This window comes from Microchirus variegatus (assembly GCF_963457635.1).
Source record: "Microchirus variegatus genome assembly, chromosome: 15".
Classification (NCBI taxonomy): Eukaryota; Metazoa; Chordata; class Actinopteri; order Pleuronectiformes; family Soleidae; genus Microchirus; species Microchirus variegatus.
The window spans coordinates 12,854,955-12,882,928 of NC_139816.1; the positions used below are offsets into that span (position 1 = coordinate 12,854,955).

A 27,974-nucleotide genomic window follows, 5' to 3' on the forward strand; every position below is an offset into this window, starting at 1 on the left:
TGTTGGCTTCATAGTCAGCAGATGCACCCCACACAAGCATCTGTCATCACGTGCATCTGCGTGTGTGTGCAGGGAAGTGAAATACGGTGTGTCACATTCATTCAAGCAAGATTTTTGGAAAAAGGGATAGCACGATTGGACAAACTGTATTTCATCAAGTTCTGAAATGGCCTGCAGTTGTTCAACGTTTGATTTACTTTTATGGTCGTTTTCAAATACTCGATTCAAGGTGATTTACAGGAAACTTGCACAAATAAAGAACAGTAACTGCTGCCGAGTGAAAACACACAATTACTAACAAAAAGCAAGAGATCAGATGTGGCCCTAATAGATCATCGTCAACAAAGAGCGTGAGACAAAGAGCGTATCCGTGCACACGTTACTCACTCCCGGCCCAGGATGGCGGCAGACGAGCTGCAGTCAGTCTCTTGGCAGACAATACAGGATCTACACCATGCCGATGGGATTTCAGCACTTTCATTCATTGACACCCATAGACTCACACCCGCACACACATACAAACAAACACACAAACACACAAACACACCTGTCCCCCCCTCCCCCCACAATGACAAGGATCAGGTTGAGCACAGGAAACACTTAGGTAATTCAATGTTGTTGTTGTTGTTTTTTTTCAGTCACCTTCTCCTCTTGTCTCTTCATCTCTTCTTTTGCAAACTTGGGAGGCCTTCTCTTTGGCTTCTGATAGAGACATTAATACCCTGAGCAGACGGAGGATACGTGCATGTGAGACCTCAGGTACTCCGAAGAGGAGGCTATGGGAGCAGGGTAGGACAATGGTGGGGACTAGGAGAGGGAAGAAAGGTTCTTTTGTGATGAGTGGTGGATGGACAAGCCCTAAGGGAAGCTGCTTCGAGTAAGATGGGTGGTTCTTGGCCCGGACCCTCATTTCTTGTGTCCTCCTTGGAAAAGGAGCCTCCAATCCAACACACAAGCTGTGATTTATAGATTGGTTCCTCTTTGATGCTGACATCTGTTTGATATTGCCTGATGGGTGGATGAAATGAGCCAACTGCCTCTCAGGGTGGCGGCGACCCTCATCGTTGCAGAGCGATGGGAAAGCAGACGCTCGTTAGCAGTGACTCACGAGTAATGTTATGCCCTAGCGAGGGCAGGGATGAGATTATGTGAAAACATGGCTGCTGTGAACAGAGTTCACATGAGAGATGACCGTGACATTTTTGTGTAGGATTCCTAAATGCATAACTGCTTGCAAGTTGAAGAGTCTGACTGGGGGTGTAGGGAGTGCACCAATTCTTCTTGAACAATCAAACAAGACGCACTTAAGAGGAAGTGACATAACAGGGAAGAAGATGAGGCCAAAGTCTGTCAAATGAGTTATAATGTAATAAACCCGATGGGCAAAAAAAGAGACCCATAGAGATGTGTTATTCATACTTGGTCTCCAGCCACAGCATAGTGGCAGAGTGAGAGCATATTGCATGCAACACAGTGATTGAGGATAAAAATGAATCTGCTGGAGAGCCATCAGGAGTGTGTGTGGGGGAGAAATGTGTATGCTATGCCAGGAGAGGGAAATGATGATTGCAGCCTGGCCTTCACACAGCTTAGTCTGATATGGCAGAGAAGAAAATGTGGTAAGACTGATCTGCAGACATGGAACACATGTCTGCATATCAAAAATCAACATCTTCATGAGCAAGGCTTAAGCAAGAAGAAAATAAACAAAAACAGGGAAACCAAACTGTTTCCGTGTCCTCTCTCTCTGCTTTAAATCATGAAAGTCCACTTGCTGATGAGAATAGGCTGAGCAAACCAAGCAAAACACTGCTGTCACTGAAGGCGCACAAACAATAACTTGTTGAATAGACAGTCAAAATTAGCTGTTGATGGAGATATAGACACATGGTGACAGAACGACAGAGTGGGGAAGAAAGCGTGTGGAGAAAAGTTACTGATTTACTGCTCATCAGACTGCAGTAATGAACAGCCAGCCTCCAGACTGACAGCAAGCACAACAGAAGGCTGAATGGAGGAATGTGGCTGTGGTCGACGTTAAAAAAACAACACAGCTCTCCACTTCCAGTTTGGAAGGAGGGAAAACGAAAGTGGAGTTAATTGCTCACAGTGACAAAGACATGGCAGATGAATCACATCAAATCCAGATTAAACAGGCTGAAATTATTAATAGCCCTTCCAGGAAGGATAGCCATGTCATGCTCTGATGAGCAAATGCATTTTTGAACAAAGATGATGATGTAAAAGGGAGGAGTGGACCACTTTCCTGATAAATGTTCCAATGTTGTGTAAACTCTTTATTATACTCTTATAAGCAAGAAAAGTCAGCAGAGTGACAAGGGTCTCTCTCCTTTCCTTCCACTCCAGTCCAGTCTCGATTTCCTCTCCTCTATTGCCTATCCCTTTAGCTTCAACACGCTACCGCCCAGTGTGTGATTTTTGGGAGTGATACTGTAGGAGGAGAGGTGGAAGGGAAGGATTCTGGGGAGGAAGGGAGGGGGCACACAGAGTAAACTGAGCCTCCCTTGTTTTTGGCACCTTGCAGAGTAAAGAAGAAGAGGGAGAAATGAGGGAGAGAATATTGGATGAGTCAGCTATGATACGGTAAAAGCCAAAGAGAATGAACGCAGCAGGTCATGTGAGGACACACTAGAGTTCTGTGGATTTAGAAAAGTAGGGTGCAGTGGCTCTGATGTTTAACCAAAAAAAATGGTGGAAGGATTCACTCTAATGTCCATAATGTTGAACAAGGTGGTTCAGTTAACCAGCAGATCTAGCGGGAGGAAGCAGCAGCCATACTGGGCAATTTCCAACTGAGTTTATCAATGTCACTACCCCTCTGCCAAAAGGTTTTCACAGAGGCAGCTGTGAAAAAGATTGTCGTGCTTATCAAACAGACACCACCATGGCTGAAAAAGCAAGCCAAACTTGCAGTGGCCTTAAATTGATTTTCTCTTATGCTCACTGCATGCTGACGTGGAGAAGAGAAAAACAAAAGTCTCTCTTTCTCATTACATACAAATTTGTGTCTGGTATCAAAAAAAAGAGAATAGGGAATCATCAGGAATCGAGTATGATATTGAGTATGAATTGACAATAACTAGCAGCTGAACATAGAAAGCTGTCATAGCAGTGTCGTCTCATCTCCTTTGCCCACTGTGGATCAACCAATGAATCAGACAGTGTAGGTCCCTGAGTGCAAGTCAGTGACCTACAGAATTTATAGTCATGGGGAGAAAGTTAAATTAAAGAAGGGATGAAACATTTGCACCTCTGAACTTCAGATTTATCAAACAGTTGGAAGCAAAAGTAAGAGAAAGACGATGATCTTTTTGATTTCGTAAAATATTTGTTTGTATGTTATGTATTCTTTAACAACAGATTAATTAACAATTGCCATGGGGAAACATGACCGATCCTGTGAGAATGTGAGAATTATTAAGACCTTATAAAAGACCTTTAATATTAATAGTCTACTCTTTTTACCGTAATAAACAGATACATTTCCAAAGTTAAACATTAAACTTTAGAAAATAAAATAAAGCACCATCAGTTTTTGATCACACAGGATGAGATGCTGTCGGGATGGGGAAAATATTCATGCCGTGTGTTCTGCAGAAAACAGAAAACCTCTTCCAGTCAGGAAATGTTGGAGGGATGCAAGCCCGTCAGTCAGCTGCAGGTGTGTGACGAATAATTTAACGCACATGCAAAAGAGGGCAAACACAACTTTGGTCAAACACTGAACTGCATTTAGTTCAGTCCGAGCCTCTCCGTCTGGAAGCACTTTTATAAAATTCATTGAAATTAAGGTCATTTTATCGCTTGATATTCAGCAGCTGGTTGTGTATTTTATATAAGCTTTATTTAATCAGGTCGTCTCACTCAGATCAAGACCTCTTTAACAAGGATCTCGTAAAGGTCCGGTGATTATGTTGATAAATCCTGCACACTGTGCCTGTGTGGATCACATTAATGTGATGCATTGAAACATTTCCAGCAAAATAAGGGACAAATTAGGGGGAATGGCTGTATTTGTTAAATAAGACAGTAACACTGTATAGAACATGGACTAATACGTGCACCTTATCAGCTGAGTGACCAGGACCGCGTCACCAGATCTTACACCTTCCCCACATCCAAGTGTGGAAACACTGACATTTACACCATGGGAATGTCCACATGCTCCAAGACATAGTAACCTTACCAATAACTTTGCGATAAGTAACTTCAATGATGCAAAAATTGAGCAAAACTGGGGGAAACGCGCATTATTACACAGTCCATATATCACCATTAATGGTGGTTAATGATAAACTAGCGTGACTCCTTCAGTTTCCCACTTGTTATCTTTTCACAAGATGAGACCAGATGAGAAGTCACGGCACTGTGGAATTTCATAGCCCAAAGACATGCATCATCATAACTACTCACATATTTTTTGTTCTTTAAAGGCATAGTTTCATCCTCATTTACTATGTTTTACAAGTGATCATTTCAAGGAAAAACATTACAATTGATAGTACCTATTGGGGCTGTGGATTTGATTGATGTCCTTGTGGTCTTTCTCACCTCAAAGTTGACAGACAAATTCCTCTTGAGGGCAATTTCGTAGACCAGGCTGATCTCTGATTTGTTGGCATCAGTGCCTTCTTCAATCTCCTCTTTCTCTTCTGGGCTCTGAAAAAGAAAAAAAAAATTACAGGTCATAATGGTCAAAGAAGATGTGCCAGTCATTCTGTTCAAATCAAGAAGTGACGAGTGTTCAAATGGTGTTGTGTTCTGTAACACTCAAATCAAAAGTACTATTTCTCATGTTTTCCTTTGAAAGCCTGTAGAAAAATTACAGTTTCTCACTCCATCACTGACCTGCATGCCCCAAAACACTCTCACACACACACACAGAGGGAGGGAGGTACATGTAATTATAGCCAAAACTCAAAACTGCAATATGTTTTTGGCAGTTAGATAAACCTTTTCTTTAACAGTTATGCCATCTCATGTAAGTACCATTGCTAGTATGGTGAATGGAAGGGAGAGCTGATAGATGGGTAAATTCCTGCTGGATGTAGTGTGGTATTTTCCTGTAAATGGGTAACAGAGAAAATAGCAGACACTGTACAACCTAACATTGTATGTCAGATAACATTCTGTCTGTAGAAATAGACAGCTACAACAAAGATACTAACGCTTGCAATGGGATCACTGCGTACAGGGAGGTACAAGGTGTTCTCCCAACAGTATTCCAGGCAAACGCAATACCAAATCCCAGAAGAGAACTTCTCATATCCAACCACATTCAGTGATAGCAAACATGTCAAACAAGTGCTTGACAGCTACAATGTTTGTTTTTGTGCAGATATGTTTGTGATCAATACCAAAACATTGTATTTGAATTTTATTACTACAGCAAGAATTGTGGCAAATGAGCGATTCTTTCAGACTGAGGTTTTCTAAAGAAAAATGTAAATATATTTTTAATTAAAAAAATAAAAAATAAAAAATTAGCAAGAGACATGAGGGTTTCGGGGACAATCCCAGCTGACACAGGGTGAAAGGAGCCATACCATTGCAGGGCCAACACACAGAGACGAATAAGCATTCACTCTTCATACCCAAGGGCAATTTAGAGTGTTCAATTAACCTCTGCATGTGTTTTGGACTGTGGAAGGAAACTGGAGAACCCAGAGAAAACCCACGCACAAACTCCATGCAGAAAAGTACTTGTTCCTTTATTGCTGCAAGGCAACAGCGCTAACCATGACTGTGGCCCATATCAAACAAAAAACAATACTTTTCAAAATCATACACATTGACAGTGGATGTCTGCCAAGCTGCTGCAACAAGACACTTGATTCTAGTTGTGGATTCTTATCTGATATGAGAATCAGTACTAAGTGATCTTGGACATGACCATTGGTCTTCTGTGTGTACAGGAAGGTCTCCTAAAAGGGTGGTCCCCTAAATTTGAGAATTAGTGTACACAAACTCTCTGTTCTAGATAGTTGAATTAATATTTGTGAACACAAAGAGTCATGATTCGCCTCAAAGCAGTAAACTGTAGAACTTGAGAAAGGACTGTTTAAGTCGGTGGGAAAGCACCAGCTCTTTTTTCTGCATAAAATATTTTTGTATTCATTTTTTTTTTTTTTTTTTTTTTAAAGTAGTACTGGCCGTATCTGATTCTGGTCTAAGCCCTCAGTCAGTTTAATAGTTTTTAAATTACAAAGTTAAATGTTAAGATAAAGATCAGACAGAGTAAATCTGCAAGTATAATCATTTCCATGAATGTTTAGATGACTATTTGCTTTTGAATTATAGTAATGCTATTTATCCCTCTACTAATAAAAAAAAGTTTGCGCTATAGAGATTATATCAGTCATAAAAGAGGCTTTTCAGTGCCAACCGTCTATGAGAATGTAGAGCAGTGTCTCAATCTTTATCTTCTCATGTCCAGTTCTTTGTCTGATTAAGTCTGAATGGCTGTGGTCTCCCCCTTTGGGCTCCTTTCCTTCTCCTTCTTCTCATTGTGTGACCTGATACGACGCATGATTCATACTGTGAGATCTCTTGGATTTCACAGGAAACAGTCACATTTGATGCCCCTAACACACTGTGACGAAAAGACCTCACTTTGGCGAGACATGCTCTTTGTATTGTGTATGCTGAGACATTCGTTATATGCCTCCTGCAATGTATGAATGTATATAGACTTGAGCGAAACCTGAGAGTGAATTAGTCCAAAGGGCTTCAATGCTCTCATCCAATTCTCTACCATTTCAGTGTGTTTGAGGTTTTCAATCTGTATCCAGCACTCTTCATAAACATGGTTAATAATACTGTGAATCCCCTCTCAAGGCTGCATTATCAAGCCACTGGGCACGAATGTATGCATGTTAATGTTTAAATTTGAATGGGCAAGTAGATGGTCAACCTTGCGGTGAAAAAGACAGATGGCGCTGCCTCTACTCATGGATGTACTGCGCAGAAGAGCTCGGGGTTCGTAAACACTTTCATCAATTTCAGTCATTCTTAACATTAAATTCAGGGATGTTTCAAGTACTTTGAGCCAGATTCGCTCAAAACCAAGGACCCAAAATTTAAAAAGCTCTATATATGTGTCACAACATCACACACTTGCTCACAGGCATTAACACTCTATATATACTCTAATGCTAGAAGAATTTCCCAGATCTAACTACATCTTCACATTTATCCACAAACTTGTTTTCCACAAATGTGTTTAGCATTATGTGTTTTGAATTTGACCGTATCACCAGCACCTAAACACACTTGCACCAAATTTACAATTATGTCAGCAGTTTCTTTATTTTGGTATCACCCAAAGAACTTAAAAGTTAGAGATGTTTCTTTTGAGTTTCCTAGGGTTACATAGAGTTGCTTAACCTGTGTATAAACACTCTAATTAAATCGTCACTGATATTTACCTGTGGTCTTCCTTAAAATAAAAGGTTTGACAGCATATGGTGAAACGGAACACCTGTAGCCTGAAGGTGTAGGTAGGTCGGACACACACACATGCACGTACACACACTCGTGTGGGCTCATACTGACAGACATATAATGTAGACACAGTGCGCTTCAATTTGTAAAGCAAGACTCAGAAGCAACGGCAAACAAAGAGCTCATTTATGGAGGCTGACGCCACAAGACAGCGAGTCAGGCAAGTGAGAGGAGCCAAGGCGTTTTGAATAACCATCAGCAATGCCAGGCGTTGAGGATATGGGGTAATTTGATTTCCGGTGGGGGGTGATAACAACAGTTAGCAGCTATGCCTGAGGGGAAACTCTGAAAAGGTACAGTGACATTGGGAGAAGGCTGTAAAAAAAAAAAAAAAAAAAATGAGATGAGGAGTAGATAATACATTCTTAGCAGGTGCAAACTTAAACTAAGAAGATTGCAGGGCTTAAAAGATACATTTAGAGTAATTAGAGATGGGTGGATTTGGATTAAATCTGTTTAAAGCTGGTTTTGAATTAATCTTAGTGGCTGCAGAAAACAAAAACACGTAACACTCTTTGAGCCTCCACAGGGAGAACACATCAATAGATCGGCAGCACAAATCCTGACATTTCATCATGGGGAGAGTTTTCACTTTGGATGGGGTCAAATGCAGAGAGAGAGTCATCTAGGGTGAAAAATGTCACAGACCGCACACGTGACTGTTGTAATGAAAGGAGAGCTATTTGTGTGGAAATACCTACTACAAAGCAAATGAATGTCTGTGTGTAAATCATATGTATATTTCTAACGCACTTATGTGCAACTAAGTACGGAAGATTCAGAATGCACAACACCATAGTGACTTAAAATGGTAAAAAATGCAAAATGGTTACATCCCCGTCTTCAAATTATTATAAGCAGGCTGTACACTGAGAGGTGTAATACTGCCCTCCACAGTTGGCAGTTCTCAATTTTCTTCTTAATCCGTCAACAAGGAAATAATATTTCCACACAGGCATGACATAATTCCAAGATTTTACAGTGATACTGAAAGTAGTAGAGGGAAATTCCCAGAGAATAAATCATTAAGTGCGTGTGTAATAGCTAACTGGGTATGATGTACCATTGTAAGCTTTTCTCTTAATATGTGTTTACCTGTGGTGGCCGTTCTGGAATTGGTTCATTGCGCAGGGCTTGCAGGGCCTTCGTGGCAGCATTGTGTCTTGCTGCTTGGCGAGTGCGTCCCTCGCCAATAAACTCATGGGTCCCCACAGACAGTTGCACATAAAAGATCTTAGGAACAGGATAATGGTACCTGGAATGAACAGAAGAACAACAACAAAAGGGAGAGGGGAATATTTATCATGAAAAACTGTTTACATCATACATCAAAATGGACGAGTTAAGGAGCATTAAAAAAGGAATTTGTGTACCAGCTCAACTGCACGTTCGTATCCGACATAAAAACAGATGAAAGGCAAGAAAGGGGAGGCACCAACGTTAAGAGCCAAGGTATCAATTCACACCATTTACTGCGTTCCCAAATTAAAGGCCCATCACTTCATCAGGGTCAATTACTTCACAATAGTGTGTTGGCGAACCACTTGAGTAATGTCTTGCTATTGAATCTCAGCTTAGGGATGCCTAACAAAGCACAGGGACATATATCCCTTCCTCTTTCTTCTGGCTTTGGACATAGATTTTCCTTTCTTTCTTTAGGTCATGACAGAGCGGGACTGGGCTGTCACAGAGGAGATTTAGAGGTCTGCAAGTCCGCGTGTGTGATACCCCCTCCTGGGCCAGGGGGAGAATGGCTGAGAATGTCTGCAGAATCTGGGACAAGGAAAGAGAAATAGTGGGAACGCTAGCAAGAGGAGAGGGGACTCCAAAGTTTTTCATATCCGTCTCCCTGTTGGCTTTCTTCTCTGCCAGTATACAATTATACTCAAAAGGACTTAAAGTCGCCATATGTGGTAGACACAAATGGATAGCAGCAGCCTCACTATAGTCTGGTGCCAGAATGTTTACAATATTTTCACGTTTGGTGCAGGCATAAAGCTTTTAATGAGATAATGAATCAATAGTGAACCCTATGTAGAAAACTGAAACCAACTACACAGGAATGCATCTATACATACAGTATCTATCATTTCAGGCTACACCATCCTAAAGCAGCTGTGAGATGTAAAACTTAAAATTTGATTGAGTGCGTGTGGGAATTTGGGGAACCCAGTATGATTGAAACTTTCTCCCAGTTTGTTTCACAACCAAGCGCACACATGCACATCATTAAATGAAGGGATCTCAAGTCCTAGCAACACATTCAACAGCAGCCCAAACCATCGCTTCTTGATACGTTTCAGGACTATAATGCTCCCCCGTGTAAATGTCAATATCTTTATTGACTGAGCTCATGTGTTACGAGTCATTTAGTCAATTGTGTCTCTGGATCGCAGCCATGCTATTATAGCCTTGTGAGGCTATAAACCAGTGCTTTAAGATGTACGCTTACATCAGCAGCATGCTAACATTCACAGGTATAGTATTTATCATTGTTTAGGATGATACAATTAGACGAGGGCTGCAACTAATAACTGTTTTCATAATCAACAAATCTGAGTACTTGTTTGGTCCAGAAAACGACAGAAAATGTGGAAAAATGTTGGATCAGTGTTTTTAAAACCTGGAAACGATGATGTTCTCAAATGTCTCGTTTTGTCCACAAAAGAAAATGATTCAGTTTTAATCATTTCTTTTGTTCTATGGAGCAAAGAAACCAGAAAATATATAGAGAACTTGTCTTTTTAATGGAAAAAAAAAACCTCAAATGAAATTATCGATTATCAAAATAGTGGACGAGTAATTTAGTAATCCCCACCTAGACATTTTATTCAAAACCACAAATGTGAACCTCATGGTGGAGGGGAAAAAAATCACCAGATTACCAAAGTCTTTGGTATTCACTGACGCAGAACCATCCATCTTGGAAGGACTAAGTTATTACATTGGATAAGTTAATACCTTTTGACCTGCTAATGGGAATGTATGAAAACTCAGGGATCACCATGTCATTTGAGTTTATACTTAAGCAGCCCAGATATCTGCATCAAATATTCATCAAATCCAAATGGTGGAGCTCGAAAAAACGTAATACGAGTCGGTAGGATGCTTCATCTAGGGATAATGAATGTCACAATTTCTAGGGAATTCATCCAGACCTCAAAATATTTCAGTCTGGTGGACAGAGCGACTACTGATCACTACAGACAATTTTTACGAATGTAGTTTTAAATTTCACTAAAATGTTAATGAAGGGGTGAATTTGGCAACAGTACCTTTGGCCAATATGACCTAAAGTTACAGAATTGTTAAGACTTATTGTAATTTGGATGTTGTTTTCATAATCTGGAGCAATAATAACATTGTAGGATTCAATTTGTTAGTTGAGATCTGGAAATTAGGAAATATTTCTTATTATTTACCTTCAACAAATGGAGATACTTGTTTATGTCCTAGCTTATGCTCCACTGCAGTTATTAGGGCTGGTGTGACATGCTTTTTGTCACAATTCAATTGTCTGTGCAGACAACACGTGAACGGTATAAAACAAAAAGCATGGAAAATAAATGTGTATAGGAGAGAATAGCAAAAAAGCTTTGAGTGGTCGAGACTAGAGAAGCTATTTATACGGTAAGACCATTTACCGTGTTTTTAAATTAACTGCTACATTTAGCTGCCCGTGTTAATAATACAAGGAAAATTAAGTTTAACCACTTATTTAGTGTTCAGCGAGTACTGAAATAAAAAAAAATACTGGACCAGAATGAAGAGAGCCTCTCAAAACAGAGATTAACATACTGCAAATTAAACATTTCAAAATCTAAATATATTGTGATTAGTAGTAATGTTGTCATATTCACACTATGTACTTTCAAAATACAATACTATACAGAAACTGTGGCATGAATAAGATTCAAGTTTTACACTCTATTGTGAATGTCTGAGATGACTCACAGACATTTTTGGAATTTTTTACCATGAAATACTGGGAAATAGTTATCTTACCAGATAACTCTTAACAACACGTCATTGCTTTCGAACATCTCCCATGTTCCCTTTCCCAACATCTCTTCCCCCGATCTCCTGCCTAACAATGAGTCAGCGTTTTACTCCCAGGATTCCAGCAGGTCTTTCTCCAGCCCACAGCTCTCCTCTCATCCGTCTGCTCTCAGCTCCTCCTGGCCACAGGAGCCTTCCCTGGGCGGGGGCCTGCCTGGCCCTCGCACGTCAAGTGTGGCCCCAGGGTCTCAGAGGACATGCCAAGTGCAACATGGGCTTCAGCCAACAGCGCCGAGCCGAGATGGGAGCAGCTGGGACTGGAGAGCTGAGTACAGGTGCAGAGAGGAAGAGAGAGAGGGATAAGAAAGAAAGAGAGAGCGAGCAAAGGAGAGAGAAAAAGGAAAGGAAAGCAGTAGAGGGGGGGCGTGGTGGGAGGCCTGTGGGGGACCCTATTCCACAACGTGGGAAAGTAGTGGCTTACACACAAGAAAGTCAGCCAAGAGCACAGACGAGCAAACGCACACACATCAAAATCATGCAGACGGAAAAAAAAAGGCAGGGGAATCACGTCAGCACGCTGTGGCCAGCACAAGAATCAGCAAATGCTGGCTGGGTCGGCCTGTTCTATGTTATCAATTATTATTATTGTTATTATTATTACTACAGAGAGGGAACCAGACCAGGACACCTGTAGGGTGGGTGTAGAGACTGCTGAAAGGGAAAGAAAATAATTGACAGAGAAAAACACACCATGTCTCTGTGATGACGTTTGTGTGAATCTGGTATGACTCAAGGATGAGTGACTGAGCGAGGGAGAAGGAAAATAACTACCTGATGCCACAACTCAATCAAATGATAACGCATCAGTATTTACCAGCGTGTAATGAATTATACTTTGAAGGCACAAGCTCCCCTGCAGCGCTTTATGATTGTTAAGGTTACTATTTCATCTTAATCATTCAAAGACGTTTTTCAGCACACACGAAATCCCACTGCGACACAGGAGATATGGTTTTACATTTATTACTATAAATGACACCATGACATTTCAGCGAGAAACTACTTTTTCTTTTTTCTCCAAATGCCTGCATGTATCACACTTGTTTCTAAACAGTCTCTAAAATTTACATTCCAGGTACCAAACACTTCCACCGCTTTTCACATGACTCAAGTTAATTGCATTACACTAAGTGATGTCAGGTAGATCATGTGTTTCGAGGCAGAATACTCGAATTTAGCACGGTCTCAAAGTGTAGTTGCGCGTGACACTGCATGGAAAACACAAGTGTAGTCCAGCCGTTTGTTGGCGTCGATGCCAAATGAAGACGCTTTCAAGACACGCATAAATAAAAATCCAAGTTGCACAAACACAAAGACTGCATAGCTCCACGGAAGCAAATTAAAAAATATGTGGTCTGTAATTAAACACATAATACCATTGACCAGTTGCAGATGGATGTGCACAGGGAGCCATGAAATATTCAGCTGCTTCAGCTGGCAAACCTGTGAAGACTGCAGCAATCAAAACCAAATGCAGTGCTTCCTTTTGGTCGTAAAGCTGCCATTTTGTCCATGAGAACACATCAATCTCAGCTGTTCCCAGAAAAGAATGCCACCATTAATCAGAACAGTCAACAGTGGTTATTGTTAGAAACACGGGAGGAAGTCACATATATCACCCATTAGATTAGCAATTAAATATTAAATACAATTGAGCTTTGGTCGCCTGTTGATACTGGCAACACGGGTCATGGTGCCTACACACTTTCCACGTTCACTGCCAGTCACAATGAAATGGGTCAAATGAAGCTTCCTCATCAGATGATCAGATGAAATCCTTGTGCATCATAAAAAAAGCAACAAATCATCATCATCATCTGCAGCTTGGAGTTTAAAAATGAGAAAAAACTAATTAAACAATATCATTAAAAACTTCTACTACTATTACTACTTCGGCTTGAAAAGAAGAAAACAGCTTAAAAGGTCAACGTTTGTCGCATAAAAATGGAAATTTAAGACTAAATAATGAACACTATTGTATTAATTTTTTGGAGCAGTTTAGTATATACGCCATACACTCTCAACATAGTTTTAAGGCACCATTTACATCTATAATTGATTCTTTTTTACATGTATATAAATCATCCAGTTAAGCTTAATGCAACCCTGCAAAACAAAAACAGTGATATTCTTATTAGTTCTGCATTCAACGTTGTAAACCTCCCCAAATGTTGATTAAGGCAAGACACCATTTTTTTTACCCCATGCTACTTCTTTCAATTCAATTTAATTCCATAATATGTTCAAGTAATTTAAACATACTTATGGTATTCTTTCTCATTTCTACTTAAAAAAAGCAGAAAGTAAACATGACACAAATTAAACACAGGCGAATAACGTGACTGAGAGAGAGTGTATTGTCCCACTTTATCTTTCCAGCATCAATGAACTTGACCGCCAGGAATCTCCAGGCCACACGCAAAAACACAAATAGCTGTTTGCATTAAACCACCATTACACAGACATAAACACACAAGAGCGCTACACAGGGTGACAAAAATTTGGAAGACAAAAAACTTGGACAGACTCACTCCTCCAGCAGCTGCACTTTCTTCCGATCTCCTGCCAGAATTTTTCCCCTTGTTTTCCCTCCCTACCAACTTCTATACTTCATTCCTTGTATCTATCATTGATTGCTTCTCTTCCCTTCTGCCTCACGCAACAGCTTACGTAGAAACTTGCGGAATAGTGTGAGAAATCACTCCGTTTAAGTCAAGCAATGAAAATGCTCCAAACACCAACTGTCATGGTGTTGGAGGGGGGTTTTGTTTGCAATTGTTTGGACGACATCTATGGATAGAAACCTCTAATCCGCAAGAAAGAAACAGCTGTGTGACAGCTGAGTAGTGGTCTAAAATAAAATGATCCTTTTGGCTGTAACTTCCTGTTAAATAATATTTTGGCAGCCCTTGTCCATGACATAGAAAACCACTAATGTCCAAATAAATATATAGACAAATATAATCCATAGACATTTCTAACAGACTCTGAGCCACCATACAAACTTTGTGCTTATATGACAATAATGGTGAATACTCCATGAGCAACTCATTTTTGGTAGCTTTATTCCAGTGCCTAAACTATGAAGGTAGAGAACTAACATGGTTCAAGTCTAGGCATCACTGTGGGGAGACCAAGACTGAACCGTGTGGTGATGCTTCAAAAGTCTATTAACAACATAAACCAGTTCAGTGTAAAATAAATCATAGGTCTCTAATAATACTCACTCTACAGTGCAATAACCTGACACCGTGTAGGTTTTTCATTTAAGTTTGTCATGGGGGCAACACATTTACTCTGTCATCTCCCTCCAGTGTAATGAAATATACTGCTGCGTCTGTTGTGCAGACAACTGGTGTCTCATATGGATGACTCGTATCAGTGCCTTTGCCGACAACAGCTCTTAACAAGAACTGTGCATTTCACAGAGGTTTCATAACTTCTTTTGATTAAGCTGACCAATCTGGCGGTGCTCATTGTTTCTACTGTTTGTTGTGGTTTCAGTTTTGAACAAGAGATTAAAGCTCTCTTTGTGCACAAGCTCTGTAATCAGTGTCTCGGTTGCCGTCCTTCCAATGCCCGACTCACAAGAAGTCATGCCCTGTGTAAACCTACCCGAGCCCCCTCTGTCCTACTTTACTGCAGAGTCACAGTAGTACATCAAGTACCGTTTCCATAACCGACAGGTGTGATGCTACTGAAACGAAACCTGATTTTTCTGTGGGTTAGGGTTAAAATAACTAAAAACACACATGGCATGACTAGTTTTTAAATTTAAAGCACAAATAACACCAGTGGGTATTGAAAGACTTGCAAAAAAAGTGCATAACGATCACGTGTGTGCATTAATGTGACAGAAAAACTTAACCCTCATGCGCTTTGGCATCCATTTAAAAAGAAATCCTGCCTGTGCCTGAGGTCGTCATTAACACTATTATATTATAACCTGCTGTTTTATGTTCACTATTAATATAAAGGGCAGAAAAAATTATGGCTTCAAAACAATACATTTTCTGAAGAGAATAAAAATTTGTTATTTGTTCTAACTTCGTTTCTATGAAAGCCACTTTACAAGCAAATTATTTTCCCAAACTAACATCTCCAGGAGCAACATGGACTATATTTTGATATATAGTTCTTCCTTGTAGTTTAACTGCCCTTTAATATAAAAGCAGTAACAGAAATGAGCATTTCAGATTGTTCATATTAATCCTCAGTAGCATATATTGGTTAACTTGTTGTCCAACTTATAACTAAGAGCAGCCAATTTCTCTTCATTTCTTTAGTTTGGGTCATTCAGACAGGTGAGAACAATCAGTTCAAACTCAAAGATGGGAGATTCTGTCTTCTACTTCTTTCCCCCTTTTTCTTAAAACTACCGTGTGGTTTGCGTGTGCTGAGAAAGCAACACAGGACCAATTACAGGATGTGAAACGCAGATTCTTTTGCCTTGCTCTAAGCAGCGAGGACCACCAAGGAGCTGCAGCTTCACTTAACAGAAGCCTGAGAGCTACATTTGTAAAATCCCACAGTATGTCCTACTGCTGGTGTGAATTAAATTAAAGTAAACACATCTAAAATGGTAGATTTCTGTATTCCTTGTCACGTCTTCCAGTGACGCATCCAACCACAGGAGAGGAAATGATGATTGATGAAAGATGACGAACGATGAGAGCCCAAAATGTGTTCAAGTCTCAAGACTATGTTTCTTTAGAAAAGAAAACCTGTCCACCTCATCAAAATTAAAGGTAATGAGAGGGGGGAAAAGAAGATGCAAACAAACACTTGGGATGCAGTTGGACGAAAAACCTGGACTGGAAAAGAGTGTTTACTGATACAGGCTGTTTTTCATAAGGGCCTCTAATATGAAGCAGGAAACTTCTTGTATTGGCCAGAGTTGTGTTTTATGCATCTGTATCCCATAATGACAATGCACAATGTGTGCAGCGGTCGTTTGTAATGAAGCACTTTCACTGAATTTAGTTGAATTTTAAGAAATTTGACATGTGTGCAACAAATTTACACTGCAAATGTACTTTTATACTTTTACTTATGCAGACTTTAAATATAGGGCCTTTATTTGAAAGGAGTATTTTTTGCATTATTAACTGTGCACTGTCCAAGTGAATGACATACTGATACAGAGGGGGAGGAATTTAATAAAAGTGCTGCCTTTCTGTAAAATGTTCATAGTGCACATCAAACAGCGGTGAAGTCTTTAAACCTAAGAAACCTCTCAACGAACAGTGAACACTTCCTCTGGACGGCCATTTACAGCTCAGCTACCCAGGAGGTAAGACAAATCACTTTGAGTACTGCAGCAAAAGAAGGGTCCAATTTCCTGGGAAAAGACACAAGTAAAGTAAGGAACAAGTGGTGTGTATTCATAAGCGCACTTAGCCGCCTACCTCACCGTGCCAAACACACACAGAGAGGCAGCATTACCAAACGGTGCTTATAACCTGCTTCGCGAACAGTGGTCTCAGGTTCTTTCTTACATTCAGTACATCGAGGAAAAAGAGGAGAGGAGAGGAGGAGAGACGGGGATACACAAACTCCGAACTCTACTCAGAGCGGAGATGAAAGGAGAGACCAGACTTCTGTGTCACAGAGTCTGTTGAGTACAAATCATTCCAAAGCATTTGTTTATGTTGGACTTGTATTCACTACTCCACCCCCAGACTCCTCAATAAAACACCACTTTATGAGTTTACATCTATTTGTACAATTAGGGCAGATTATCCGCGAGTCTGGCATGTCGCCCACAGAAATTTATACACCATCTGAGTAAATGCATCTGATTCACTGATGTTTGGTGGGTTAAAAAAAATAATTAGCAGTGTAATGAAAGGTTTTCCTCTGAAGTCCCTTGTTTTAGGGCATTAATGACGATGAAGTCGATAAGAGAGAACGTATCTGTGGAATGCCAGAGTAGGCGAAAGAGCACACAGTGTCCCGATTAGGCTACATGTGACTGTAAAGCCGAACAGGCTAGTGAGCTATAAAAAAAAACTATATAATAAACTTGAGTGGGAGACAGTGAGGAGGAAAAAGGAGACTGTGTGTGTGAAAAGGACCTCAGAGGATATCTGATAGCTCCACATAGGAAGAGATGAGAGGAAATGTTGAATATAGAAAACGCTCTTGGGCAGATTTGTCTTTTCAGTGAGCCAGGCCGTCTCAATTAGAGATGTGGATGACAAAGTACACCTGTGTGTGTGGGGTGTGTGTATGTGTGTACGTGCATGCCTCCTTTGTGTGTGAGCTACAGTTTTGCCATGTGATGTTATTCCCGACGTCTTGCAGGCATGAAAGTGGACTTCATTTTTCAAGGATGAGGATCTTTCTATTGCAACTCTTTGTTTCCTACAACACAGACACACTGTGTCACTAAGGCACACACATATGTAAGGTTTTCATTGATTTTACAAGGACGCTGCCATTTAGCCACAAGGGAAGTCTAGAACACAGAAGAAATGTGTCACCTGTGTCTATCTATCAACTTCAGTGTTTGATGTTACTGATATAATCTTTGTATTTACTGTCCCACATTTGTTGTTTTATGTTTGTACTGCTTTCCCTTTAGGGAGTAAAGAGATGGTGCAACATGCAGACAACATTACAAATCTGTAGCTGTAACAGGTAATACATTCCCAGATATTTTTTTTTCTTTTAAGCCTGTATAACTTCCTTGACTTCTCCAGCTGTGTAACAAATCTCACCGGCAGCACCAGTGTGTTTCCATCAGCTTAAAGGAGAACGATCTGTCAGTATTTAAATGTATTAGCTTTACACCATAAACAGCAGTGTGCTTGAGTGAAAACAAGGTTGATGGGAGCAGTGAAAAAAGGCTTGTAGGTGGTTAACCCCTAAACCACATTTTCAGGGGAAAGCCAATGTGGGTATCTAGTAAAGTTATGTGTTGATCCAGGTGCAAAAAGAATTGAAATTATACATATTGTGACAAAAAAACAACAAAAAAAAAAAACAGTTTACTGCCTCTTTTTGGTCAAACACAAGCTGCCGCATTCAAATTTTGTAATTGGCTATTTTATTCAATGTTGCATCACTGATACATCTTTCCTCACTCTGTTGTCTAACCAAATAAAATAAAAATTTATTTATATAGCCCACAAATACAAAACACAGTTTGTCTCACGGAACTTCACAGGGTTGTCAACATCCTCTGTCCTTAGACCCTCGACCAGGGTAAGGAAAAACTACCAGGGAAAAAAACCCTTATAACAGGGAAAAAGAAAGAGGTAGAAACCTTAGGGAGAACCACAGGTGAGGGATCCATTCCCTGGGCGGACAGACGTGAACTAGATGTTACCCAAAACATACAACAAACAATTACAAAAAATAAGGAGTGCACTCCAAACCTTTCGTCGCCTTTCTTTCTCCACCACGAGAAACACAGAGCAGATTTCACTATCAGACCATCCCCCCTACACTGTTCCACTCTCTCCCTCACTCAGATCTCAGCCCACTTCTTGGTGGCAATGGTCGCAGTTAGCTGCAGAAGTTATGCATCAAAGAGCAACAACTTAATGTAAAATAGTTATTGTAAGATATGTTTACACTGATTAGTTTATGTTCGATGTACAATCAATGTACAGGTTAATATGTCATTTCTGCAGCACAGCACCCCGTCTCTGAATTTCCTTCAGTAAATGCAGTAGAGGCTAGCTCAGTATCTGAACATCATCAGAGAAGGAAATGTCACAGAGCAAAGCATCCCAGTCATTCAGCCCCCTCTTCTTTCAGCTGACATACGGTTAGTGTCATAACCAAATGAGGGTGGGGAGAAGGTGGGTGGCTTCAGTCTGCACTTTGCTACAACAGGGCAAGTCTTATCCAAATTCCAACTCTGAGAGAATGCAGGATGCCGGCGCCCCCGCTCCCTTGGGATCAGAGCAGCAGGAGGAAAATTGGGAGCGCCACAGACGTCTACACTGAAGGAGCCCAGAATGACTCATTGGAATAAGGTGCTCCACTGATAACACAGGAATCGGGGATTATCCATGAATATTGATGTAACCACATTACTTGATAAAACAAAAATTTTCCTGATTCAGTGACGGAATTTCCATTTAATGTATTATAGCATTTAAAGGAAGGGTGGGAGATCATTTTATGGAGCATTTTTTTTCTGTATTGGTTAAAATCCTCTTCACACCCCAATTGTAACCAATTAATTAATACATTGTCACAAAAATTAAAAATGTCAGTCACCTGTGGAACGGACAGGCCGTAAAAACACCATCCAATCACATTGAACGGCCCAAAATAAATAATTGGATTCACGTACCCCTCTTTGTGCATTAATCGGGCATGCTTGAGTCAATGAGACACAGTTTCAGCAACATTATGGCAGAAAAGGAGAAAGAAAAAGGCTGATAGAGAGTGATCCAAGACCAGAGTGATCATTGGTGTGGCAACAACTGAAAGCTCAGAAAGGGCTGCCAAGTGAGGCCATGGTGGCCCTGTTTCTAGTGGGCCGGTAGGATAACTTTATGTCTTTGTGATCTTTTGAGTGTATTTTCTGTTTTTCTCCATCATGTTGTCATTCTAAGAAGTATTGTAAGTTAACATCACCGAAAAGTACAGAGTTACCGATGCTGTGCTGGGTGGCGTAGCTTAGTCTGAAGAAAGGGGCTTGGAGTTTTGAATTCAAAATGAAGCCTGTTCAAACTGTTTTTCCGAACAAGCTACAACCCTACCTATAAGTGGCCAATCTGTTAAATCTGCTATCTGAGAATTTGAGACTGAACAAAGGCATGGCTATGGCTGCAAAATAACAGTGGCAAATTAATGATTTAGATGTCGACTTGGATGGAAAAGAATTATGCACGGGCCCCTCGCCATAAATAAGATTCATTAAGACGCTGATAAATGCACATTTCATATTAACGCCATATTTTCACATCAGGGTACTTTCTGAATTAATCAATACTGGTCTTGGTGGTGATTAGAGTGCTGATGGATCAGAGCCAGGTTACCCTTTTAATGGTGAGATTTTCCATCAACATGACTCCAGATCATGAATGATCACGAAGGACATGGGCATATGGAAACCTTCGTTTCGCTGCAGCATCATTAAGGTGACTGATTGTGGATATGGCCTGTCACTCCACCACATATTTAGTCATCTGATGAAGAGAATTCATATTCGCAAGGTCTCGCTTTCATTAATACAGGGCTTGACCACACTGAAAGAAAGAGACCCCATGAAAACATAAATGACCTTGGGATAATATATACTCTCTAAGTCTTTTCTATGTTTCAGGGACACGCACCACCCCCACGTTTACAGAGTCGCGTAAGAAAACAACACAGACCATGAGGAACACAAATACTGCCTGTCTCTTAGAAACCCATCACTGTGACATATGACATTGACAGACTTGCTGGAAAACAGATTTTCTACTAAAGCCCACAGACGTTTGTCTTTCACCCCCTGTTTGTTCTTGCATGGATCAAATAGTGGAAGATGTGAGCCAGATGCTTGACTGTCTGCTGACTAGACTCAGTTACCCAACACTGCAACTGAATCACGGACATTTTCTGGCAATGTGTTCACATTTCAAAATTAAATTCCAAACATTTGGCATCAGAATACCTTACCATGGAATTTAGGGAGCCAAAGTTTATGTAAAAGGCAAAACAGACATATATACTTGATATGTTATGTTTATATGTTTTTAAAATGATAAATCTGCATTCAAATACAGCAGATGTCTTCATGTATAAAAGATATATGTACAAAAATTAATTACATTCCTAAATTAAAAATACAAAATGGGTGTTCTATCACCTTACAAAAGCAGTGCTGATTATTTTTTTAAATGAGGAAACACTGCCATCTGGTGGAAGCTGCACTGGGTCCTTGATAAACACTTGTTTTTTGCCATCTTCTTGGGAACAGTGGGCACAGACACAATATTTTATGCCTTTATCGACACGCAGAGGTAAGAGGAGCGTCGTTTGCTGTCCCTAATAGGTACTTTCCATTTTGTCATCCCTCCTTAGTTGGCGATGTTTCAGAGTTTGTCTATTCACACCTAAATATTGCATTGTGTCTTTCACTTCCTGGTTTTTATGACAGGTCACCGTAGCCTACATGTCAACACACCCTAATAAAATGCGCAATTGATGCATATCTGAGCCAGTGTGATTACATAATAATTAATCAAAATCATCAACTTGTGATGTTTTTTCAACAGACAAAGGAGATACTGGTTGTTTCAGTGTGGACAGCTACAGTATGTTTAGAAATAGTAAGTAGTTAGCCAGCTCACCTTTGGTTGAACATCCCTCTAAAGTTGTAATTAGCTCTATAGTTGGGCATCGGCTTAGGATCCAAAGGCCTGTATATAGCTGGCTCTCCTCTCTTCATGGCCAGACCATTCAGCTCCACTGTGGGTGTTATACTGCCTGTGAGAGAAATTATGATAATTATGAGAAATGCCAAATTGAATATAGTGTGCAGAGTAATAAGACACTGCATCAGCTTTCTACAATAATGACTGATATAAACAGAGATCCTCCAGTTCACTTGTTACAACATACATAATGACATTTTAACTGAAAATGAGTGTGTGTCTGTGCTCTTGATTAAAAATTGTCAATGCTGCTAATCCCAAAGCTCCCCATTGATGATGCATAAGATATGAAAGGACTTTCTTCATCCCATTAAGGACTGACTATATCTTTAACTATAACAGTGCCACAGGGGAGACGAGATAAGCCATTATTGTGGTATTAATTTGACCGCAGATAAAACATAACTCTGCACTTAAGCTTTATGTCGGTACTGAATTAACTCTGATCATGGATTTTTTGATTACTTCCAGTAGGTTGAGAGCAATGCCTCAAGCTTATTAGAGCAGACATCAAAGAAAATACTGGGATTTACTTCACGTCAACAGTGAACGCAACAAACAGGCTGTTGAAGCCATCCACGGTGGCTGCTATCCTTCTCCTCCTCAACAACTCAATATAGAAGAACTGATCTGCTATTATTATACTCACAATTGCTGGTAAGTAATAATACATTTCTTGTTGTTTGCAACAACCATAGATTAAGGCTACAACCACAGCGACAGTCAGTGTATGCTTCAACTTAATCTAAATGTGTAGGATTAGGCTCGGGGCTTGGACAAAAAATATACAGGATGTGTGTCGGGGTTGGTCATTATTTTCTCTGGCTTGACAAAAATATGTAGCCTGGGTCATTCTCTAATGTCCATCTTGGTCCAATGAGATATTCATTATTTCAATAATACAAGTAGCTCCTACATACATTCACTTGCAGAGGTCACCAACAACAACAGACATTTTGGGAGGAAGCGGTGCAAGTTATTTATCAAGATCAGATTATTTACCACAGTTGCTGCTTTGTTAATGCACAAATTAGCAATTCTTTTGAAATTTAATTTTAATATAAATGACAATTTATTCCACTGTAATCTGCTTCCGTAGAATCATTTTTGTAACTGTGCAGTAACTATTCCACATCATACAACAAAATTAGATTTTGTGCGTGATTTAAATACCAGGGTTACTGTTGATGTCCACTTTAGGAGAGCGGGGCGCTGGCCGAGGAAGGACGCTCTCGGACAGCGCTTTGGCGGCTGTGGAGTGCTGGGCCTTTTTAATGCTGGTGCCCTCCGCCTCCCACACCTGCTCCCCAAGAGTCAACTGCACTGTGAAGATCTGAAACAGTGACAGCCAAAGAAAGACAGTATGCAACAGCAACAACTATTTAACTGCCATCCCACTGGAGCACATACATAAATGTACTCTGCATGATTAATTTTCCTCTATAAAGACTATTCAAAAAGACAAGGATGACATTGTAAAACATAAAAAGGCTACTGTTATTTCTTATCTACAACTAAACATGTTCTTCAGGGGTTTAAAAGGACAATATTGAGGTTTAAGTTTTAATTCCACACACATAAAACTACAGTAAAGCCATGTTTCCATCATGGTACGGTTTGGTTTGGTACAGTACAGTACGGTAAAGCCCTGGGTCAGGCCTGCGTTTGGACTGTGAACAGTAGCTTGGTCTTGGTCGGCAGGATGTGAGCTGTGCTCCATGGCCATGTCAGCGAGATATGTAGCACCGGTGCACCGACAACAAACAACACTGAACTGGACACGATAGACAACAACAACAACAACAAAGGACATCCAACAGCTTTTTCTGATTGGTTTGTAGCTCGGTTTGTCTCAACAAGACATCAAGCTTTCTTTGAGAAAACTGGTCACAAGAAGTGACACTTTTCTGTCCCCCGATCAATTGACTGCCGTGGGTCTAGCTCCACCCGTACAGTGTCATTACTCTTGTAACCCCAAGGGACAATTATCAATTAATGGATCGGTTGGGGACAGTTATTTTGGTACCATTCCTAATGGAAACGCAAAAAAATACGTACAGTACCGTACAAACCTTTACACAGTGGAAACACACAACAAGGTCCCAACTACTCACCTTAGCATGTGCAGGGCCTCTCTCATTGAGGAGCTTGTACTGTGGTTGGATCCTATTGAAACGGGCTAACTCATTCACCAAACACATTGGAGTTTTCTCTTTAGGGTTTGCCATGTTCTCCTGGGGTGGACCTAAAAAGACCACAGAAGAAGACATGATACACTAACCTGCATTGTTATAGTACCAGAAACACATAAATAACTTTTTTGTATGAAGTGGCTTGAAAGGTGTTGGATTACTCTTCATGTTGTCATCTTATCAATAAAGTACATTTTAATCATGTGAAATAGAGAATAGAGATTCAGACATTGAATGGAAAGAGATTTTTGTAGACATAGTAACAGGTGCTGGTACAATTCAAGTAGTCCATTTTTGTCATGCACTTTATGGCTTGAATCAATATCAGAATTATCTTGTAAAACAATTGTTTGTTTTACAATTGCAATAACTGTGCAATGCATGGTGGCAATACAGAAACATTAACTTTGTTGTGGTACATGTGCCACATGCAAAGAAAGAGAAAGTAAGCAGTGTATAATTTGTAAGAAATCACTGACAATAATAATAAATATTTTGCAAAATGGAAGGGAAACCATTCAGTCTACCTGGCGATGTGGATGACACAGGGGCGTCCCCATATCCGACTGCAGGAGCAGGGCAGGCGGGTGTGGGGGCCGGGCCTGTGCCGTTAACGGAGGGCTGCAGACCCAGGGATCCTGGGCTGGCCATGGCCGTCGGGGGAACTCCAGGGGAGAGGCCAGGACCAGCCAGGGGTGCTGAGGTCTGTACTTTCACTTGAGCCATGCTCTAATCCTGAAACAAACGGACAACATTTAACAGTGCTGACATTATTTATAGCATGTTGATTTTGAATAATCGCTTAAAACACTAGTGGTGAGACATTTGGGTTACCTTACCAATATACAGTGCAACACACAGCATTATTATGGATTAAACATTTGTCTACACAAACATACATTAGCTCAATTAAAGCCTCTGGCTGACATTTGTCAGATTTCTGTGGGCAACACAGGCCTATCTCACATTCTGATCCACTGTCAGTGAATACACCCAGACAATGGAGCTTTATTTGAAGGCACTTTGCTCATGTTACTGCTGCTGAGCTCCCCGGGTAAAAAAAAAAATCAAGCAATCCTGAGATAGCAGCCTGAACAAGACAATGGACATCCAATCACATTATATTCGAGACTACAGAGAGGTACATAGGCCTACATGGAGCAGACAAGTATGAATAACAGAGAGCCTAGCAATCTGGTAAAAGTCAACAAATCATATTCAATTCTTTATCTTTTTGTATGAATGCATTTTTTGTTGTGAACGTAATTACAAAAAGGCCATGCTCTGCAGCCATGTAATGTGAGTAACACAATAGGTTTGCCATTTGCTTTTCATTAACTCAATATGATGAAGATTTCATACGCACAATCTTCATCTAACAACTCAATTAAGAAGGTACACGCTGTACCACAGCATCTTGCCAAAAAGGGCTGACTACTGGTTCACATTAATACAGGTCAGGCACAGAAGGGAAATGAGGGAAATTGTTGTTGTTGCTTCCCAACAGAGGGCAGCGCAAATAATCAAATATGAACATTTGGTATGTGAGGGGGGGAAGGAACTGACACTTGGGACATTGTATGACCCCCACGACTTGGGGTCTTGGATATCAACATGACACACGTGCAAGATCAAAACAACAAGAAACAACAAAATCCATACAGTAAATGAATGGACGTCCCCAAAATGTACTTCTGGTCTGGTGTTTTTGATATAATGTCTGAGGTTATGAGGTTTGTGATAAATCCAGATCCCTTAGTTATTATTCTTGGGGTATCTGAAACCTTTAAAAAATTTAACAAAGCACAACAATGTTTTATTTCAAATGGCCTTATAGTAGCGGAAAAAAAATGATTCTTGCATTATGGAAGGGTGTAAACACACCAACACCTAAGATATGGCTGGATGAATTGACTAATACATTCCATCTGGAAAGAATAAGATACAGTATGTTCTGAAAGACAGACTCCAACATTTCGATGCAAATTGGCAACCTCTACTCCAGTACCTTGCTAATACGAACCCAACTTAATATTCGATCTCTTATGCATAGCAAGGTTCTTGTGATATTGTCCATGCGGGTCTTCTCCAAGGGTTGAGAGGTGTTTTTTTGTTGTTGTTTCTTTTTCTTTTGGTCAACCTGTTATGTTATTTTTGCTCTGTAATTGATATATATATATATATATATATATATATATATATATATATATATATATATATATATATATATATATATATTATAAATGCCCAATAAAAATACATACAAAAAAAATGAATGGACGTATTAAGGACACACACACACACACACACACATATATCTCGTCATTGGATATAGACTTTTGGTAAAATCACAACTTCATGTGTTGTTTACACTGTTGTGGGTCATGGCTAGACTTCTACCTGAATTGTTATTCAGGGTTCCATTTAAGTGGCTTGCCTCTTATGTACTGAACAGATCCTTCTGAGCCTATATTGGGAACTCATCTTCCTCATTCCTTAAACTGTGGAATAACTCAGTGGGTCTGTCGATATATCTTTTTTTACCCCCCCTTATGTCCCATCTTTAAAAACAATCCATATTGTACCATTGCTATGCAGACAACACCCAGTTTTATGTTAGTCACACCTGATAAAATGTCTTTAACCACAAACCTTGATAACTACTTGGATGACACCAAACGTGTATTCAAATATCATGTGTATTAAGAATATGTCTACAGCTACAATACAATAGATCTGTCTTCACTGGACTAATTTAATCAAACTAGCATTGATATGAACACAAATTATGCATGTTTACTCATTCAACATGTGAGCACATCATAGCGTAAGTGATATCCGTGTATTTCTTCGGTGTACCTCGCATGTCCCTGATGTTCTCGGGGTCACACGCCTGCTTTTCGTGTCCTCCCACGAACAAGGACGTGCACACATTCAGAGGTAATAGTGACAATGATGCATTATGTCTCCAACTACTGCAAACTTGAATATGACTGTGATGCTACGTTGAGACAGACTGACAGCTACAGAGCTGTCTGCAACCCCTGAATCTTCATTACAGCTTCGACTATGTCCAGCTTAGCCGGAAGCTAACGTTACCAACGAGGAAAAACAGCATTTCCCACAACTGTCAGCCCCTTAAAGCAAACCAACAGAAATGGTAAACATGCATGCTGTCACGAATATGTCACTGTCATGTCTCCCGTTGGGTACACACTACATAGCCACCTCCAGTTACGCTAGTTTAGCCGGTTAAAGCTCATCATGGCTGATCGGCCGAGCACCCCTCTTGCTAGCATCTTCCTAGCGCCCCATCTTCCACGAAAGTGAGAGGAATTTCACTCCAAGGATATAATACACGACTTGATGACAGCGTAAAAAATAATCCCGAGATTGTCTGACAACACATGGACAAATATTATGGGGTATTTCGTTACCTTTGTCCAGGGCCAGACCCCAGTTACACCTCCAACATTGGCAAACACTAAAGAGAACTGGATAGAGGAGGGAACGGACCACGTAATTTGTCAGGGTAGAACATTGAAAATTGCCGTATTAGAGGACATTTCTTGTCAATTTAGTAGCTCACTTGTAACATTTTGTCTGGTTGGTCGAGTGCTATTTTTTCCATTTCCAAATAGCTACCCTGTCGTCAATACAGTTTGGGGTTAATCTTGAATGAATCACCGACCCCCGCGGCGTAATGAATGGTTCATTCCCAGTGCGCTTCCTCGGAGCTTGCAGTATAAACTTTGATTCGGCAAAGAAATGTCTCTTTTTAGACACATTTTCTTTAAAGAGTCAAGTCATGCCG

General features: G+C 40.3%; 1 protein-coding gene across 3 annotated transcripts in view; it reads right to left on the reverse strand.

The window, feature by feature from the left end:
* stau2 (staufen double-stranded RNA binding protein 2) overlaps positions 1–27,655 on the reverse strand; it is a 79,971-nt gene extending 52,316 nt beyond the window's left edge. For 2 of the 3 annotated variants that reach the window (XM_083901586.1, XM_083901584.1), the window contains exons 1-7: positions 27,598–27,655; positions 24,688–24,895; positions 24,083–24,213; positions 23,142–23,301; positions 21,885–22,020; positions 8,620–8,779; positions 4,573–4,680 (exon numbers count right to left, since the gene is read on the reverse strand). In XM_083901586.1, the coding sequence (XP_083757712.1) occupies positions 4,573–4,680; positions 8,620–8,779; positions 21,885–22,020; positions 23,142–23,301; positions 24,083–24,213; positions 24,688–24,886 (894 nt within the window). In that variant the 5' untranslated portion in view covers positions 24,887–24,895; positions 27,598–27,655. The remainder of the gene's footprint in view (positions 1–4,572; positions 4,681–8,619; positions 8,780–21,884; positions 22,021–23,141; positions 23,302–24,082; positions 24,214–24,687; positions 24,896–27,597) is intronic. The other variant, XM_083901585.1, reaches the window with a different exon arrangement.
* Positions 27,656–27,974: the final 319 nt, after the last annotated feature.